This window comes from Danio rerio, chromosome 4 (genome assembly GCF_052040795.2).
Source record: "Danio rerio strain M-AB ecotype USA chromosome 4, GRCz13ab, whole genome shotgun sequence".
Taxonomy (NCBI): domain Eukaryota; kingdom Metazoa; phylum Chordata; class Actinopteri; order Cypriniformes; family Danionidae; genus Danio; species Danio rerio.
Window position 1 is genome coordinate 56,582,450 of NC_141024.2, and position 20,051 is coordinate 56,602,500.

The 20,051-nt window shown below is 36.2% G+C and overlaps 3 protein-coding genes and 1 long non-coding RNA gene across 7 annotated transcripts in view; 3 read left to right on the forward strand and 1 right to left on the reverse strand.

Moving 5' to 3' along the window:
• Window positions 1–20,051, forward strand: part of LOC796311 (zinc finger MYM-type protein 1) — an 854,498-nt gene that overhangs the window by 489,881 nt on the left and 344,566 nt on the right. The gene's annotated exons all lie outside the window — the stretch shown is intronic.
• LOC148682203 (uncharacterized) overlaps window positions 1–20,051 on the reverse strand; it is a 429,467-nt gene that overhangs the window by 90,036 nt on the left and 319,380 nt on the right. The gene's annotated exons all lie outside the window — the stretch shown is intronic.
• zgc:113135 overlaps window positions 1–20,051 on the forward strand; it is a 1,020,739-nt gene that overhangs the window by 31,417 nt on the left and 969,271 nt on the right. The gene's annotated exons all lie outside the window — the stretch shown is intronic.
• Window positions 1,297–20,051, forward strand: part of LOC137490855 (NACHT, LRR and PYD domains-containing protein 3) — a 25,441-nt gene continuing 6,686 nt past the window's right edge. For 2 of the 4 annotated variants that reach the window (XR_015483305.2, XR_015483306.2), the window contains exons 1-11: window positions 1,297–2,479; window positions 7,114–7,351; window positions 7,913–7,963; window positions 8,137–8,244; window positions 9,982–10,089; window positions 10,235–10,289; window positions 11,196–11,391; window positions 11,478–13,245; window positions 15,690–15,863; window positions 16,001–16,174; window positions 16,305–16,478. Coding sequence is in view for 2 of the 4 variants with exons in the window: in XM_087248468.2 (XP_087104594.1) it covers window positions 7,920–7,963; window positions 8,137–8,244; window positions 9,982–10,089; window positions 10,235–10,289; window positions 11,196–11,391; window positions 11,478–13,245; window positions 15,690–15,863; window positions 16,001–16,174; window positions 16,305–16,478 (2,801 nt within the window). In the remaining 2 variants the exon portion in view is untranslated. Of the gene's footprint in view, window positions 2,480–7,113; window positions 7,352–7,912; window positions 7,964–8,136; window positions 8,245–9,981; window positions 10,090–10,234; window positions 10,290–11,195; window positions 11,392–11,477; window positions 13,246–15,689; window positions 15,864–16,000; window positions 16,175–16,304; window positions 16,479–20,051 lie in introns of those variants that run through there. The other 2 variants (XM_087248468.2, XM_087248467.2) reach the window with 1 other exon arrangement.

Consider the following 20,051-nt stretch of genomic DNA (forward strand, 5'->3'; position numbering starts at 1 on the left):
ACCTTGTATTTTATATCTTGAATTTAAAATGTATTTAGCAGTTTTATATACGCTATTATCTTTAAGACGAGCTTTATAGCCTACTAAACTGTTACAAAACAAACACTTTATTTGTGCATTCACTGTCAAAAATAAATAACCAATAAATATAAATGCAAGTATATATAAAACAAAGATGTCACTCTGTAAAAAGGTGTTTATTTTAATTAAACAGCCGAAATGCAGAACATACTTGATTTTTACACTGGGAAAAATGTAGAAAAAGCCACAATAAAAAAAAGCAAACAGCAGTTAACACCAGAAAAAAACAACGTTTTTATTATTAAAGCATGACAATAAAACTTTTTATATTTTAATGAATTGAAATCATGTGTTGTAGGCATTTTGGTCAGTTTTACTGCATTAATGTAGGCTATTTAAAGCTGGACCGACCGACGCAGTAGACATGATGCATGTCGCGTTTGTCTAATTTATTATGCACGCAAAAACTTACTTGTAAACCAAATATGTTGCCTGATTCTTTCATGGGCATGAGAGATAAAGTGCTTATGAAGTGCTTCGTCGGCCTCTGGTCGTTAACCGACGCAGAGCCGACGTTTGTTGAGCTGGAACAATAGAACACACGACCGAACGATCATGCGTATGTTTGGCCGACCATATACCGATGTTAGAATTAAAGGGGCCGACGTGTTGACCTTCGGCCGACGTCGGCCCAACGTATGTGTGCTGTCTGGGTTAGGAACAAGAAATTTACCTTCTTTTCAATGCTCTAAACCATAAGCCTAAACCTGACCATGTCCTGTTATTTTTCTACATTATCAAGTATTATAAAATAGGCCTGCAATTTAATAGGCTACTAATTTGTTAACACTTTATAATAATAATACACACTAATCAGTTATTAAACATAAGCAAATAGTATAGTTTTTCATTTAAGCATTAACTATACATTTATAGATATTTATATGTCTATTTATATTTTATTATTTATATTATAAGCAGTTTAAGCTACAAATGCTGTATAACTTAAAAACACATCTATAATATGCTTAATAATTTCATATTTTGTAAATGATTTAATTTTTTTAACACTAAATTATGTATTGAATTGTTTACAAACCAGCCATTGAAGAGAAGTTGGGTGTTTTTATGATCAATCACAACTTTTTGGATTAATAAACTATTAAATGAACATAGATATTGTTTTTCAAGCATTATGTAATGCTTTAATAGGTAAAGTAATGCTTTATTTGGACACGCGATGTGAGGCGGCGTGCTTAGAAGACGTCATGTAAGGCGGCGTACTTAGGAGACGTCGTGTGGGGCGGCGTACTTAGGAGACGTCGTGCTAAGGAGACGTCGTGTGAGGCGGCGTACTTAGTTAAGACGTACCATACGCGTTAATTTTTTTTGCAATTTTCTTACGTGCGTCGCCGCTACGTCGCCGCCTAAAATGTTTTTTATATGACGTCGCCGTGTCGTCGCCGCTACCTTGACGTTTGCCCTCCCATTCACTCCTATTCAAAATTCGACACGTTGAGGCGGCGACGTAAGGGTCGACTGCTCCTTTTCCTTCTCCATGTGAGGCTGAGAAGTGGCACGATCCACTCGCCATAGCAACGTTCACTCGTCTCACTGAACGTGACGTCTTCGTCTGCCGAACGTGTCGTCTGCGTCTGCCCCATTACTGTTCCGCTGCTTTAACGTGACGTCTGCGTCACGTCTGCGTCTGCTTCAAGGGTTTGCAGCAGATTGCTCTCATTTCTGCTTTATTATACCTATTCATTCTTTATCAGTGTTTTCACTTATCCACAGTTATGTTTCATTTGCAATTAAGTGCTTTTTACCTTTCTTATTTATAGTTTTTTATTTCAAATGGTAAATATTTATACAAATGATTTAAACATTTTGGTATGCCATATATGGTTATTCCTATATTGCTTCTTTTATTGTGGTTACAGCTCATTGGTGTGTCTACAGTTTTGCAGCAGTGTTCGTGCACACCTGATAGCTGTGTTTAACCTATAGTTCATGTGTGTGCTCATTTGAATGCCTTTGCTTTGAAATTGCAAGGAAATTCCATTATGAAAAATTTCAGTGTCAAAAGCATCCAAGTGTGTTTAGTGATTTGCAAATGACTGTGTGTAATGTTTTGCAAAAAGTGTGAAGCTGACAATGTGCTTACAGTTGTGCAGATCTAGCCTTGTGTTTTGCTCCACGAGTGTACGGTTTTGCTAATTGTAGGAAAAGTTTAATTTTAGTGTGTTAGCAATCATGAAAAACTGTAACTAGGTATTAGGTATAAACTATTAAATTTATCTTCAATAAATTTTTACAGTAGTATAATTATTAGTTTTCAATAAATATGTTTTACAGGAGCTATAAATAAATAATCTTCAATAAATATGGAAGCCAATGTTGCAGTATGGAAGAGGAAGCATGGAGGGGAGGAAGATTGGTAAACAGGAGACAGGGCATGGTAATTTTTTATTTATATTGAAATGTATACATCACCAGAAAGCTGATTTGTTTTTACATTTGTTGTATGGTATTTGTTAGGATAGGGCAATATTTAGCGTTCAGTCTATCACTGTTTGGTGAATACAGTATGTTCATGTACTTTATAGCAATATCTCTGAAACAAACCAAATCCAGATTATATCAGTATTAGTCAGTTAGAAATTATACGAGTGTTTAAGATTGATTACCGCAGTGTGTAAATGAAGCAAACGGATTTATCTTGAATGAGGCGTGTGTGTTCTGTACGGTGTTAAAATTGTGTTTTGTTATAGTGTTGTAAAGTTTTGGATGAAGTGTTTCATTTTGCATAAGTTCTGATGTGTTCTGTTGTTTGTGTGTATGGATGTGGAAATTGTGTGTAGTGTTTAGCCTTCATTTCAAAATTGTGCTTGAGCAATGAAAAAAAAAAAACTGTAAATGAACAATGACTCACAGTTTTTTTTTACACACAATTACTTGTACTTTAGACACAATGACTACAACATGTGACTGATGTACCAACCTCCAGAACCAATTCTGCCAAACTACAAGCTGCTTTACACTCAAATTGCAGATTTAAAACACTTTTTTCAAAACACTGCACACGATTCTCTGCATCTGGCACAATATTCATGCAGAAAATCTCTTGTTTTAACAAGGAACACAGTCATTTACAATTGTAAAGTCAGTTGTCCTACTTTGCATACTAACTCATCACATGAGTAAACACCTGTCACACAGATTTGCAATTCATAAATCAGAGCTCATCTGGTTCATAACTGGTTCACTGTCCACCCATGTTTTTAGTTGTTTATCTCCCTCCATATTCTCCATTATTTAATCCTATTGAAGATTTTTTTTCTGCTTGGGGATGGAAAGTGTATGACTGAAATCCACACAATTTACAGTTTTTCCCAATTGATTACACACATTTTCTGAAAGCATGCCTCATATTGTCAGAACTCTAGGGTGAAACCCTTCAATTCTCCTGCAAAATGAAACATTACATTCAAAACAATGTAATTTCTTTTCAACATGGTATTTTGTTTTTAAATGACACACACAAACCATCACATCAATAGACATTTATAAGATCAGTTGAACACTGATGTGCTGAATGTAAAACACTATGACCACTTCTTCTCCATTCATCATAATGATTTACTGTCAGCCTTTTTCGTTCAGTGTTACACTAACTACAGACATACATAGGCCTACAGAAGTGCATCGTAAAATATTTCAGAATATTGTTTTTATACAAAACACACTGTACCACTTATATTTTACTGTATTTACCCAACAAAAACAGTGTACAGTGTTCATCCCAACCAACACAAAGGTGCACATAATGTGGTCTACATACCATCAACAGAAGGATTTACAGAATACAGTTACAGTAAAAAAATAAATAAAGTGTGGATTTCGGTCATACACTTTCCATCCCCAAGCAGAAAAAAAAATCTTCAATGGGATTAAGGAATGGAGAATATGGAAGGAGATAAACAGCTAAAAAAAAAAACATGGGTGGGCAGTGAACCAGTTATGAACCAGATGAGCTCTGATTTCTAAATTGCAAATCTGTGTGACAGGTGTTTACTCATGTGATGAGTTAGTATGCAAAGTAGGACAACTGACTTTACAATTGTGAATGACAGTGTGTTCCTTGTAAAAACAAGAGATTTTCTGCATGAAAATTGTGCCAAATGCAGAGAATTGTGTGTAGTGTTTTAAAAAAGTGTGTTTTAAACCTGCAATATGGGTGTTAAGCAGGAATTGTGCTTGTAGTTTAGCAGAGTTGGTTCTGAAGGTTGGTGCATCAGTCACATGTTATAGTCATTGTGTCTGAAGAACAAGTAATTGTGTGTAAACAATTGGAAAAAACTGTAATAGTGACATTCTGCCACCTACTGGCGATTTTAGTTTTCAGTTTAGATTTGACAATTAAAGCCAGCCTGATCTCACGAGAAAACGTAAGTATTTAACGTTTTGCTAGTTTAGTGGCTAATTCGTACAATTTCGTACGAGTTCAGTCGTACGAAATGGTACGATTTTAAAAAGGAGGCGTGGCACCTGACCCCACCCCTAAACCCAACCGTCATTGGGGGATAAGCAAATCATACTAAATTGTACGAATTAGATCGTACAAATTCCTACGAATTAGCCACTAAATGAAAAAAGTTACGAATTGCCCTGAGATTGTTTTGATTAAAGCACATTTTCATTTTTTTAAATTTCAAATAACATTAGGTTATTCAACGTTTTAGGATTAAACATCACTGTTTGGGTTATTATTATGAAAGGTTCGGGTTTGGTTAATATTAGGAAATATTATTACAATTTAAAATAATGCTTTTCTATTTTAATATACTTTAAGTTTGTTTATGTGATGCCAAGTTTAAGTTTTTGACACTATTATGTCGCATGATCCTTCAGTGTATTGTCAAAGTTGTGATGTTAAATGTTTTTCTATGATATTTTTACAGGATTGATTGATTAAATCCTGGCAAATTATTATTCAAAATATAAATACTATCAACGTAACATTATTGCTGAATAAAAATATACATTTTCTTTCAAAAAAGAAAGAAAAAAATGAATAATAAAATAAGTTTTTTTTTCTATTCGTCAAGGAATCCTAATATTATGTTTTAAACATAAAATAAAGAAGAAAGGTGCTTTAAAACAACACAATAATGGTTAATGTAATTTTCTATTTTTTCTAATATTTTACAGCAAAAGTATCAGATCTAACAGGCGATTGCAATCGACGAGTTGGTCATCATTGATATGCTGTAGGCTACATTAAACATGTAAAAAAAATAAAAACTCAATAAGACTCAAATTAAAAAGGGATTTTACAAAACTAAACGACATGAATATATTAATAAACAACCTAAACTTTACCTCCGGAGACATTTGTTATTTTTGTTATACATTTTTTTATACGTTTTAATGCTATCTTGAAAACAAATCATTATGACTAGCTATTATGACTAGACAAATCATTATGACTAGCTATTTTCCCGGATTTAGCACAACATCCTGTCTCATGCTTCAACATATTCCCTACACACACACACACATATATATATATGTCACTGACTCTTGAGATAATTGGACAAAACATGTCCAGCAATTGTAAAAAGCTAAAAAATGAAAATATGTTCATTTTAAAAACATTATTAATAGAATATTTAGCACAATCATCCCCTCTGATTTAATTTAACTATTTATTATTTGTGGTTCAGTCATTCACAAGCATAAAAATGAATAAAAATATTATTTAAATGATGAAGAATATCTTGATAATTAAATATCAGTTTACCTCTGCACACTACATCAGTGTCTTCATGAATATATGAAATGCATTCATTGTCTTTTGTCAAAATTTATATACATACTCTTAATAAAGTAAATAAAGCCATTTTAAAATGTTATATATAGATATTACCCATGTAATAATGTATTTTTATCAATGTTTTATTTTCGTAAAATAAATCAGAAACTATTATTAAATCACTGTTTCAGTTGTTATTAAACTAAACTATTCTGGTTCCATGTTATCTTATGTTAACTGATTAAAACACTCTCGTTTATGGATCGTGAACTTTAATTATTACACTATTTGGAAAACACCACAATCACTAAACACCCAATCTAAAAGTTTTTATCGTTCCTTGATTTCAATAAAGAGCTATTGTAAAGCTCAATTAAGATAATTAAGTTATCTGTATTTAATTTAAAAAGTCAATTTCAAACGTATAATCAAAAGAATAATTAAATGAATAAAAACAGCGAAGTTAGATATTTTTACTGATATTAATAAATCATTTGACACAACAAAGACTTGTCAACCCCGTCTTCCAGTTTTTGAGGAAAATTATTTACATTTTTATTGACCTTTTATCCTGAACTTTTTAGAAATGATGAATAAAAACATCTCTATTGTAAATGAGTGAATGAGTAAATGAGTTAATAAACCATTAAAGCTGTCCTGTTCTTGTCTTAGGACAATTTAGAAAAGACATTTTTGAACCATTTCAAATGCTGAATACTGTATATATACAATACACAGCATCAATAAATACACTGCCTTAAAAAAATAAAATAAATAATATATATATATATATATATATATATATATATATGAATATATATATATATATATATATATATATATATATATATATATATATATATATATATATATATATATTTCTAACAGCGAATATAGACAAACAGATATTAAAAAAAGAGTTTAAAAACACCTTCAGAAATAGAGAGATAATACATGTACATTCAAGTTATGTGCTGCAAACAATAAATAAAAGACAAACTACAACATTTTAACTGAATGTAATGCTGTTTAATGGTTTTCTTGATTTTTCCTCTGTTTAAACATTATTCATTTGTGTGTGCTGTTTCTCTTCACTGTGATCTTCAGTTATTTTGTTCAGTTAGTTCAGTTTTGCCTTTGGTACTGACTAATCTATTGTATAAACACACTTATTGAATATTATTGAACAGCATCCTATAGAAAATAATAATAATATAACAGAGAGATCTGTATGAGGTGTATTCATTTATATATAAATCTCTAATCTTATTTTATAGGTTCAACATTGCTCTAAATATTCTTTAGAGACCTCTCAGATTTCATCTTTAATACCGTCTCTAAATCTTCCTTCAACACACTCGTCTTCAGGACACACCCACAGTCAGGAGAATGTCATGAATATTCATGTCAGTGGAGCCAATAATATTTGAGGATGTACCTGTAGATCACACAGGTGTTTTAGTGAAAGAGCTCAGATCGTGTTCCTGCTGCACAAGAGCGTCTGTACTTCTGCATGTGAGTTTAACACTTCTACATTACGCTGATTTGTGGAGATAATGAAGGGGTTATATGTGTGAGTGTGATTTAAATGTCTGATCCTGAAGATCAAATCCTCAAACACAGATTAAACACTGAGTCAAACACGCTCATTTAAACACCGTCTAAAAGCTTTATTTTTAATCCCTTTAAAGTGTTTGTTCTCTTCTATAGCAGACTGACTCAATAGTGTCCAATAATTCAGCATTAAATATAACTCTAAACATTCAGAGTCACGACCTTCAGTTGAACAGGAAGAAAAGCTGCTGAAAAACAACAAGCTGACAATCCTTAAACAACACTGCATTTAACCTTTGACCGTCAGAGTAACTCATTAACCAAAAAGCCTCTTTAGTGGAGAGACATTTTATTACTCACTAAATCAACAATTGGCTGAACCTGAACTTCTCTTGATAAACTCTATATAACATGCATATATATATATGTATGTGTGTGTGTGTGTGTGTGTGTGTGTGTGTGTGTGTGTGTGTGTATGATTGTTTCCTGAAAGCTGTGCTAATGTCTGCATTGGTGTTTTAGCTACAGTATGGCAGAGGAGCGAGTAAAGGACTCTCTCTCAGAGAAACACAGGTATTGACTCTGTTTTTACACCATTATTTTAACATGACAACAGACAGATCTTTAGTCAACTATTAGTCTGTGCTGAATTAAACTGAACAAACTCATATTTGTCTGATAAACTCTTGTAAAGGAGACTGAAGTTTGTCCTGCAGTTTATTCCTCTGGTGTGTTTGTGTGTTCAGTGTGAGATCAGGATCATGTGTGTCCAGCTCTGTGTCTCTGAAGAGTGACCACTCAAAAGATGGTCGTCCTCCAAACTTCAGAGAGAAAACACCATCATCAGTCAAAAGGTATTTAGTGTTTTACATTATTGATCACACTTGGACTGTTTTGAGCATCTTATTGTGAACCAACAATCATTAGTAAATGAATCAGTTGTTTGGATGAATCAAATGACTCAATGACTTTTGGTGAATTAAGACATTTACAGACAGCTAGTGATGGTTTTAGTTTCTTATTCAGAGTATCTTTTAGACAGGCAAGGGTACAAAACAAGCAATCATTCATAATCAAGGGTAATCCACAAAGAGTAATCCAAGATACAGACAGCTACCAATAAACACAGAAGATTAAAACACAAACCAGCGAAACATGCTCTGAGTGTACATGAACGAGTAACACACCGCTCATCCACTAGTGTACTCCAGTAAACAGAGCTGATGGCTGATTTTGGAGCGCTGCTTCATGAAGCTTCAATACTTTTACATTTATTTTGTTGTAAATCATTGGATCAGAGCATTTGACAGATCTACTGACAGCTCAGTTGAGGCAGTTCTAGAAAATGTTTGGTCGTCCCACACATCTTCCATTAAAGTATTATGGGGCCACTGTGCTCTGAGGAACCTTCAGTGGCAGAAATGTTTCTGTTACCTTGGCCAGATCTGTAGCTGCGTCCCAAATGGCACACTATACACTATGCACTCATGCACTATGTACTTATGCACTTACACACTCAACAGGATAGTATATGTATGTAGTGTTGTCCCAAATGGCACACTAATGTTTTTTTACTAAACGGAAATTCAAACCGTTTCCCTGATGACGTTTGACAGTTGCCAAATTAGTGAAATAAACGACCGAATTATCAAATAATACCTATCGTGAGTATTGCCGCATTCACCATCGGGAGGCGATATAATCACTCTCAAAGGAGAATTTTGCTTTCTCCATCCAAAATAAATAAAGTTATCCAACATGTGCGTCCGATAGCTCCGCCCCTTCCGCTACGTAAGCAAACCTGCGGTCGTTGAGTGCGTGAAGTGTCCATCATTACACACTTCACTTTAGCGGCTGAATGAGTGCATCATCCGGGTAATTAAAGTGCACTTATTATTTTAAGAGTTTTCAGTGTGAACACACTACTTACAATATTTATACTACAAAATGGCGTAGAATAGTGCATAAGTATGCGATTTGGGACGCAGCTTGTGTCTTGCCACTATTCAGTCTCTGAGCTGTTCAGGCAGTTCCTCTGACCTCATAATTCTCATTGGCTCTGAGATGCATTGTGAGCTGTAAGCTCTTATATAGACAGGTGTGTGACTTTAATCAAGTCCAATCAGTGTAATCAAACACAGCTGGACTCAACTGAAGGTGAAAGACCATCTCAAGGAGGATCAGAAGAAATGGACAGCAGCTGAGTTCACAACAAAGAGTCTGAACCATGTGATATTTCAGCTTTTCTTTATTAATAAATCTGCAAAAACGTCTACAGTTCAGTGTTGTTCTGTCAGTATGGGCTGCTGTGTGGACATTAATGAGGAAACGCTGAACTTAAATGATTTTAGCAAATGGCTGCAATAGAACAAAGAGTGGGTCTGAATACTTTCCATACGCACTGTAAGTCTAATCTGTTAAACAGACCTGATCAGCCTGACCTTGAGCTAAAAGTTACTTTGTGCTAGTTTGGTGCCGGGTGAAATGTGTTTTTTTTCCAATAATTTTCTCTTTTGTCAGTTTTAATACACTTTTAAAGGAGACTGAAGTTTGTCCTGCAGTTTATTCCTCTGTTGTGTTTGTGTGTTCAGTGTGAGATCAGGATCATGTGTGTCCAGCTCTGTGTCTCTGAAGAGTGACTGGTCAATGGGTCATCCACCACCAGACCTCAGAGAGAAAACACCATTATCTGCCCAAAGGTATATTGTGTTTTACATTATTGATCACACATGGATTGTTTCAGGCATATTATTGTGAACCAACAATTCAGTAAAGAGAATCATTTCTGAATGAATCGGTAGTGTGAATGAATCAAATGACTCAATGACTTTGACTCATTTACAGACACCTAGTGGCAGATTTAGTTTCTTATTCAGACAATCTCCAGTGGATCTTCCAGGTAGGAAAAACTCGTTTTGATTCATATTTAAAATTGTAAATATAACACAGAAAATGTTTACTGGAAAAGATCCTGCTTCTGCAACACATTTCATTTGTAACTGTTATTATTTTTTACGTAATTATAGATGTTAAGAATTAAAAAGTGTTTGTCAAGTGAGGAATAATTGACTGCAGTTCATTGAATTACTCGAAAATAGTTCACACACGTTACACATTTATTATGTATTATTTTCTAATAATTCAACAGACCAGGGTGGATTATTCTGCAAGTTTTAATAGATGTCTAAACAATCATAGGCAGACTAAAAAAGGCTAAATTTAAGCTGATAAACCTAAAAATCTACTAAACATCCGTCTATAGTCCAGAACTAGACTAGTCCTCAAAGACACAGATTAGACAGACTTCACACTGCTGCATATCTGATGACTAGTCTAGTTTTAGGCTGTTGTTAAACATCTATTAGACTTCTTTTAAATATGAATGTAATAATTGAAATATGTTTGCTGGGATGCTGATGTTCCCACAGCTAAAGCCGCCATGTTGTGTTCCAGACATTTGTCAGGTTTTTGTCCTCAAACTTCTCCTGTGTGTGAAACTAGTTTCTCACAAATCCAAAGCTTTCTGTTGTGTTTTGATGTGAAGTCTGACTGTGAAATAACTGGAATCATTCAGTGTAGAGATATGGAACTGTCATGTGCTCAAAACCTGCCAAATCTGCTTTAGCTGTGTGTTTATGTGAAAATAACAACACCTTACAAAGTTTATCAGCCAATCAGAATCAAGCGTTTAAGTTCGACTCATATTATAATGTCTTTTTTCTTTGTTGAGTAGTTTGTGAACGTACAACTGTATGTTAATGAATGTTTTATTCAAAAATTGATCTTCTCTTTTCTTCAATCATAGAATCTTGAGAGCAAAATGATCAGATTTCTGAAGAATCAACTGGAAAACTTCAGGAAAATCTTACAACACAAAAACAGAGAAGAGTTTGTAAAGGAGTTTAATGAGAACAAAAGCGGAATCACAGAAGCAGCTCTTGATCTCACACTCTTCTTCCTGAGAGAGATGAAGCAAGATCAAGCTGCTGATACTCTTGATGGTAAGACCTCTGTCAAGAATCTGTCAGACTGTCACTTACAAATAAGTCAAGACTAAATCTCTCTGTTTCTTTGCTCCTGTGTTTAGATGAGCTGCTCTACATTAATCAGCTTAAATGTAGCCTGAAGAAGAAATATCAAAGTGTGTTTGAAGGAATTGCTCAGCAAGGAGACTCCACACTTCTGAATAACATCTACACAGATCTCTATATCACTCAGGGTGCGAGTGAACAGGTCAACACTGAACATGAGATCAGACAGATTGAAGCTGCTTCCAGACGTCATCAGTCACTAGAGATACAGGTTGAATGCAAACATTTGTTTGAAGCAGCTGAACAAGACGAGCAGATCAGAACTGTCCTGACAAAAGGAGTTGCTGGCATCGGGAAATCAGTCTCTGTGCAAAAGTTTGTTCTGGATTGGGCTGAAGGGAAAGAAAATCAAGACATCAGCTTCATATTTCCTCTTCCATTCAGAGAGATGAACTTAAAGGAGAAAGAAAGACAAAGTTTAAAAGACCTCATAACTCAGTTTTTCCCAGAGACTAAAGGACTGAACCTTACAAGAAGCACACAATTCAAAGTCCTGTTCATCCTTGATGGATTGGATGAATGTCGTCTTCCTCTGAACTTTGCTGGTAGTGAGACGTGTCGTGATGTATCTTCAGCAGTCTCTCTGGATGTTCTCCTGACGAACCTCATCAAGGGAAATCTGCTTCCTTCTGCTCTCATCTGGATCACCAGCAGACCAGCAGCTGCCAGTAAGATTCCTGCTGACTGTATCGACCGGCTGACAGAGATACGAGGATTTAATGATGCCCAAAAGGAGGAGTACTTCAGAAAGAGACTCACAGATCAGAATCAGGCCAGAGAAATCATTGATCACATTAAACAGTCAAAGAGTCTCTTTATTATGTGCCACATCCCAGTCTTCTGCTGGATTTCAGCCACTGTTCTCCAGAACATACTGAAACTGAAACACAGGGCTCATGCTGAAACACTGCAGGACTCTCCCAAGACTCTGACACAGATGTACACACACTTTCTCCGCTTTCAGATCCAGCAGAGCAGAATAAAGTATGATGGAGAAAACACAGCAGATGTCTCCTGGGATCCAAACCTCATCCTTGCACTGGGGAAACTGACCTTCCAGCAGCTGGAAAGAAACAATGTGATCTTCTATGAGAGCGATCTGAAAGACTGTGGCATTGATGTCGATAAAGCATCGGTGTACTCAGGCATGTGTACCCAGATCTTTAAGAAGGAGACAGGATTTGTTCTTCATACCATGTACTGCTTTCTTCACTTGAGCATTCAGGAGTTCATTGCAGCCCTTTATCAACATATGTTTCTCGACAATGACAAGACACAAGCAGAAAACAGCAGAGATGAGTCCATGATTGATTTCCTGAAGACAGCAGTAGACAAGGCTCTGGAAAGTGAGAATGGACATCTGGACCTTTACCTTCGCTTCCTTCTCGGTCTGTCACTCCAGTCCAATCGACAACTCTTACGAGGCCTCTTGACACAGCAGGATGACAGTGACCAGAGCAAAGAGGAAATAATTGCCTACATCAAGCAGAAACTTAAAGGGAACCTGTCTCCAGAGAGATCCATCAATCTGTTCTACTGTCTGAATGAACTGAACGACCAAACTCTGCTGAAAGAGATTCAGTCTCACCTCAGTAGTGGAAGTCTGTCATCTGCTGACCTTTCACCTGCCCAGTGGTCTGCTCTGGTCTTTGTGTTGTTGACCTCAGAGGAGGAGCTGGAGGAGTTTGAGCTTCAGAAATTCCAGAGATCAGACGAGTGTCTCATCAGACTATCAGCAGTCATCAAAACCTCCAAAAGAGCTCTGTAAGTCAAAGTGTTTCTTTCTTTCATCTATGAAATTTCCAACCCGGGCTCATTGTGGAAACGTAGCCCCGCGGACGTTTCTGCGGACTACGATTTATGTCCCGGGAGGTACGTGTTCGAGCGTTTTTTGTTTTCCCGGATCCGCAAGAGGCCGCTGTGCGCGCGAAAAGCCGCCGACTCGGCCGCCCTCCTCTTCCTCCTCCTCCTTCCCTAAACCCAAGCGACGGTTCGCAAAAGCCTTCCAGAAAAAAAAAAAAGCAAAAGCCCTCGTCTTTGATTTCGACTGCGTTTTCGGATCCCGCCGTGTTCTCGCCCTTATTTTTCGGATTCCATTTTTCGTCTCACCTGATTTACGGAACTGCTGTTCACCAGACTCGATCCCGGTCGTCGTCCCCGCGGCCAGCTCCTCCTCATCTGGGGCCTCCGCTCCGCCGACGCAACGCTGTGAGCTAAGTGGACAAACTGGTTGCATCGGGTAAGCCCTCCACTCGGATGCGAGCCGTTGGCCGGCGATCGCGAAGAGGAGGGACGGAGCGGCGCCACACCGCCCCGCAGCGTTCGCTCGAAAAAACTAAACGCGGCCTTACGTACCTCCGGCCACGTAAATAGCGGTCTCCAGAAACATCCGCAGGGCTACGTTTCCAGAATGAGCTTGGGTTGACATTTCCTGAAATCAAATAATATAGTATATCATGGTAATGAACATGAACAATATTGATATTGTTGGCACTTGAAAATACATTGATAATTGTTTATTACTTATTATTTAAGAGTTTTTTTTAATAACATTCAGATTCATGTTTTGGCAGTGGTTGTTTAAGGGATAGTTTACACAAAAGTTAATTTACAACTTTTTACTCGCCCTCGAGGGGTTGTAAACCTTTCTAAAACTTTTTTTCTGTTGTTAAACATAAAAGAAGATGACTCTAGAAAGAAATCTTTAACCATTGTAGGTCTATGTAGGTCGGAATAAAAAAAGATCATAAAGGTGAGAGTGATTAAATGTTTAGGAAAAATACCTCTTAAGAAACAGCAAATAAGCCAGTAAACTACATTGTCTATTAGTGGAAAGTGCACACAAGTCAGCTATAAAATGATACAGTACATTAAAAGTTCTTTCTGGTAAGAGTGAAATGATCACACTGATGTTTTCTCCATTCTGTCTATTTTGACTCATATCTATGCTGATAATTATCAGGTAACAATGACACAGACACACACTCATACACTATGGTCAGTTTTGTTCACCCAATTCACCTATACTAAATGTCTTCACACTGTGGGGGAAACAGAAGCTGGGACTCAAACCAGCGACTTTCTTGTTGTTAGGCGAAAGTGCTAATCACTGAACCATTGTGCCACCCTCTTTTTTATTATATCTTCTTCTAATCGTGCAGGCAGGCAAAGCAGATGCAAGAGCTGGATCTAGGCTTAGTTCTAATGTTAAAAATAATCCATACACAAAGGAAATGCCAGAGCTGAAGAGCAGAAAGCACAAGCAAGAGAAACACACACACATACAGCAAACTATGATCAACATATAATGTCTGAAACAGAGGAGCTTAAACACACAGAGACTAGTGAGTTAACAAGGGGGTGGAGAGTAACTGTGCAACTAACAGGGGTAACATGGGGAACACTGGGGTGAACACAGAAAAAACAGGAACAACACAACAGTACAAGGACAGGACAAGCAGGACGATGACATACAGTACTGTAGCTCCCTTCTAGGAGAAGATTCCAGATGATCCTCAGAGGAAAACACAAAACAAGAGTGAGTTCAGCAGCTGGAGGTGTTACAGTGGACAAGGGTGATGGGGGAGAGGCAGGTTAATGAAACCATGACAGGGTACAGGACAGATGGTAAGGGGGAAACTGACAGGCAGGCGGACAGAGAGGAGGACAAAGCCAAGGCAGGGACTAATGGACAGTAAACCAGGCCAGTTCCTGTGGATCAGGGCTTTTATCTCAAATGTTTTAGAGAAGATTTTGTCTGTACAGCTGAATGATTTCATGTTTATTAATAATGTTTTTTTTTTATATATTTCAGTCAGGTTTTAGAGCTGGGGTCTGTTTCAGAGAGGAGGTTCAACCAACTCGGAGTTTAAACTTGAACTGAATTTCAATTTTCAATTTTTGAATTTGATTATTGTCATGGGTTTGTTTGTTAAATAATAATAAATAAAACCATAATTAAAACAATAATAATAACAATAAAAAAATCTTGTTTTGCAGTGTTAGGTGTTTAATAAAGAGTTGTGCTATTGGAACATCTGAAGGAAGCCATTTAATTGTGTTTTATAGACCTTAATAATATTTAAAGCTAAAATCAGCAGATATGCTCACTAATTAGTGAAGTTAAACCAGTCACTACAGTCAGATGTGCTTCAGACTATTAAACGCACCAGATTAACACATACATATTGTGTTTATCCTCTACACAGGCTACAGAGCTGTAATCTCACTGTTCAGTCCTGTGAGAGTTTGTCTTCAGCTCTACAATCCTCAAACTGTGTGCTGAGAGAGCTGGACCTGAGTAACAATGACCTGCAGGATTCAGGAGTGAAGAAGCTCTCTGATGGACTAAAGAGTCAACTTTGTAATCTGGAGACACTGAGGTCTGAGTTTAAGCATCTGATTGATTGATTGATTGATTGATTGATTGATTGATTGATTGATTGATTGATTTTTTGTTTTGTTACATCAGACAGATCACATTAACGCTGTGTTTTCAGTAATGTGTGCTCTTTCTCAGATTGATGACATGTAAACTCACAGCCGATTCTTGTGAGAGTTTGTCTTCAGCTCTACAATCCTCAAACTGTGTGCTGAGAGAACTGGACCTGAGTATTAATCATCTGCCAAATTCAGGAGTAAAACTTCTCTCTGATGGACTGAAGACTGTGAACTGTAAACTGGAGACACTGAGGTCTGAGTTTAAACACCTGCTTGCTTGATCGATTGATTGATTGACTGATTGTTTTTTTTTTTTGTTTCGTTTCATCAGACAAATCACATTAACAGTGTGGTTTTTAGTAATGTGTGTTCTTCTTTCTCAGACTGGTCATGTGTAATCTCACTGTTCAGTGCTGTGAGAGTTTGTCTTCAGCTCTACAATCCTCAAACTGTGTGCTGAGAGAGCTGGACCTGAGTAACAATGACCTGCAGGATTCAGGAGTGAAGAAGCTCTCTGATGGACTGAAGACTGTGAACTGTAAACTGGAGACACTGAGGTAAATGATTCTCCACTTTACAATAACTACAGTCAGACAGTTTCATATTAGAGCTCTTCATGCTCGAACATGTTAACCCTGGGTGATACTAAACCCCAGATAACAGGAATTATGGTTTTTCAGTGATTATGTTTCACACTGCTCATACTATACCTGTAGTTAACCCTCAGGGGTCTGAGGTGATTTTGGGACCCCTGAAATATTTTGACATGCCCTGACATCTGTGCTTATTTCAGCGACTTATTACACAGAACTGGCCAACATGTGTTTTATTTGTATTCAGCACAAACAGAGCTACAATAATATGTGAGAAATATTGATGTACATGCTTGTGTTTTGTAGAAATAAATATTATGTGTGGTCAGTAGGTTTTGGAGAAAAAAATGTAGCTGAAATAAGACCCAAAAACCAGACTGAATGTGCCTGAACAAGACTTTAGAGTAAGCAGTCTTGTAGACTAGAATATTTACTGCACTATTATGTGGAAATTATTCTGTTCTCTCATTCAGAGAAAACATTACAATGATCTACATTTTGTTAAGTGTGTTTTGGCTGATCTCAGCTGTATGTGTGAGTGACAATGCTCATGAATAATTCACACCTGAGAGACAACAGACACTCCCCCACTCACCCATCAAGGGCAGTGTACAGCAATGTCCATCTGCAGAAGCTAGCCCAAACTAAATGCTTGTTGTGTTACTGTTGTGTGACCATGTAAACACTCTGGGTGAACAATATACAGTGCTCAGCAGTCAGCATATATAAGTACAGCCCTCACTAATCTCTCTTCTACATTCATATTTTAATAGGAAGCTTTACAGTATTATATTTGTGCATATACAATAGATTAGCCAAATCTGGAGCTCATCTAACAAAATAACTCATGATAACGGTGTAAAAACAAGTACAACCACATCTATGTGCTATAGAAAAATATTAAATACAAAATTAAAAAGAGGAAAAATCAAGAGAAGCAAAACAATAAAAAAAATAGCTGAAATTTTGTAGGGTTTTTGCAATATTTACCTTCAATTTAATTGTATTATGTTATATATCATTATTATTATTACTATTATTATTATTATGTTATTATATTATATTATCTTTCAATTTCTGAATATGTTTGGTGACTAAAATATGATTGTCATAAATAAATCTGTTTAATGAATTTGTTCTGTTTAAATGCAGCAGAATACACTGCCTATATTGACTGAGAAATGGAGGAAAGTCTTGATTTTCAGAATGGGCTGTCCTCTATTATGCTGAGCGCTGTATGTGACTTATACAGCCGCACATATAATATATATTTGAAATGGTGTAAAACGTGTTCGCCAAACTCTCTTGTGCATTAATCCAGCATTTAATAATCATTTCTGAATGAGTCTCAGACACTGAAGTAGAGGAATGACAAACGCTTTAAACACAAGAATAAATCAGATTTAAACATGAAAAACAATTACTGTAAATCTAAATCATATTTCAAGACCTTTAATATAGATTTCACTAATAGTTGCAGTCTTAGTTCACTGTTTGAAAACTTTACCAGGTTGTGTCTGTCTGTGGGTGTCAACATTCAAACTCACTTTCTGTGTGAACAGCCCTTAAGTCTTACCAGATGTGGAGCCCGAATGTGCTGGGGTAATATTTAGTTTATATTGATATAAACTTCTACAGATGATTTCGAGTCCTTGTTGAGTGTGTGAGTGTGTTTCACTGTTAGACCTTACCGGGTTTTTTTACAACAGTGTTGCCACTTATTTACTGTAACTGAACCATTACAGTGAGTGGCTGGCAACAGTGTTTCCAGTTATTTACTGTAACTGAACCGATACAGTGAGTAGCTGGCAAAAGTGTTGCCAGTTAATTACTGTAATAGAGCAGCAGTGGTAACTAACTGGAAACTGTGTACAGTTAATTACTGTATTGTAGTGTTACTAATCACAGCATTATACTGCATACACATTAATAGTATGTCATATATAGTTATTGTAGTGTTACTAAAATTAATTAAAATTAGTATTCTTAGCTGTTATTGAAAAATAGAAGGCATAACATTTTTCAGACAAATTTATTTTATTGTTTTGGCACCAAACAAATAAATAACAGAAAAAGTATAACAAAATTAAGAAATCAGCAGATATAAATATTGTCTTGCATATTACAGGTCTGCACAGTAAGGCTGCGGTCACATTAATGTTTGAGTCATACTGCACTGCGAAGTGGAATTAAACACAGCGAGTAGTGGAATTAAACAAAATAATTAGAGATTGAAAAAGCAAGCCAGAGAGGTCATGTTTTGATCTTTGATTGGTATCAAGCAATCACATGATGTGATTTCGCAGGTCAGAGATCTCCAAGCTTGAACTTTCCAATGCTGCGAATTATGAATTTTGTCGCATGAGCTATCATTCCAGGTCTGCAGTACTCACATGTGTATGAATGGAAGTCTATAGGGAGAAAAGTGCAGTGTGACCGGGACTTTAACTGTTACTCTAATTAAACACACCTGATTAAACTAATTAAGGCTTGTTAGAAATCTACAGGTAATGTTGAAGCAGGGTGGGTACTAAACTCTGCTGCGCTGCAGTTCTCCAGGAACTTGGAGTTTGACCCCCATGGTATATAGCAGGGGTACTCAATCCTGTTCCTGGATATCTACCTTCCTGCAGATTTCAGTTGCTACCCATATCAAACACACCGGCCTGTAATTATCAAGTGGCGTTCAGGTCCTAATTAATTGGTTTAGGTGTGTTCGATATGGATAGCAACTGAAATCTGCAGGAAGGTGGATCAGCAAATGAACAACAAAAAACACAACACAATTATTTTAAATTTTAAAGTTTTAAATAATTAAAAACTGTGTCAATTCTCAATAAAAAGTTTAAAGTAATTATAAAAAATAAAAATAAAGTTGGCAACACCGAAAAACCAAAGGATCCAATCTTTTATTGTTATAATTATCTCATGACAACAAACTTTTTTATTGTTTCTAATATAAATACATAGACGGAAACACTGCTCTAAAAATACTTGGAGCTTTTGTGTGTGGATGGCTATGTGTATAATTTTTTTGTGATTCCCTGTGAAGATGTGCACATGTTACCTTACTGAGATGAAGGAATTTAATTTTGGCTTAGTTGCGAGAAAGATACATACAACTGTTAGCATCTGTACATAATGGCAGTATGCAATATCCAATAAATACTTAAAAGTAATGTAAGAAGTTATATGAGGAGAGGCTAACTAGCTAACAATGTAGCTTTCAAGTACACAGTTCAAGATAACAATATAACTTAAAACACAGCCTTATTTTAGAAACCCTCAAAAACATTTGAACACATTTTACTTACTCATTGTAGATTCTTATTTAAAGCCTTAAACATATCAGACTTTACATCTGAATTGATGGACAGAGAATAGAGCACACTCAGCAGTAGACAAATCAAACACCTGGCTCCCTTAAAGGGCCAGCATTTTCTGAAAACTCTTTCTAACACCTTTGTGTTTAGAATAAGACGGACAGCCTGTGGGAGTGTGTGGTGATGCCTAAATCATTATTTTCTGCATTTAAAA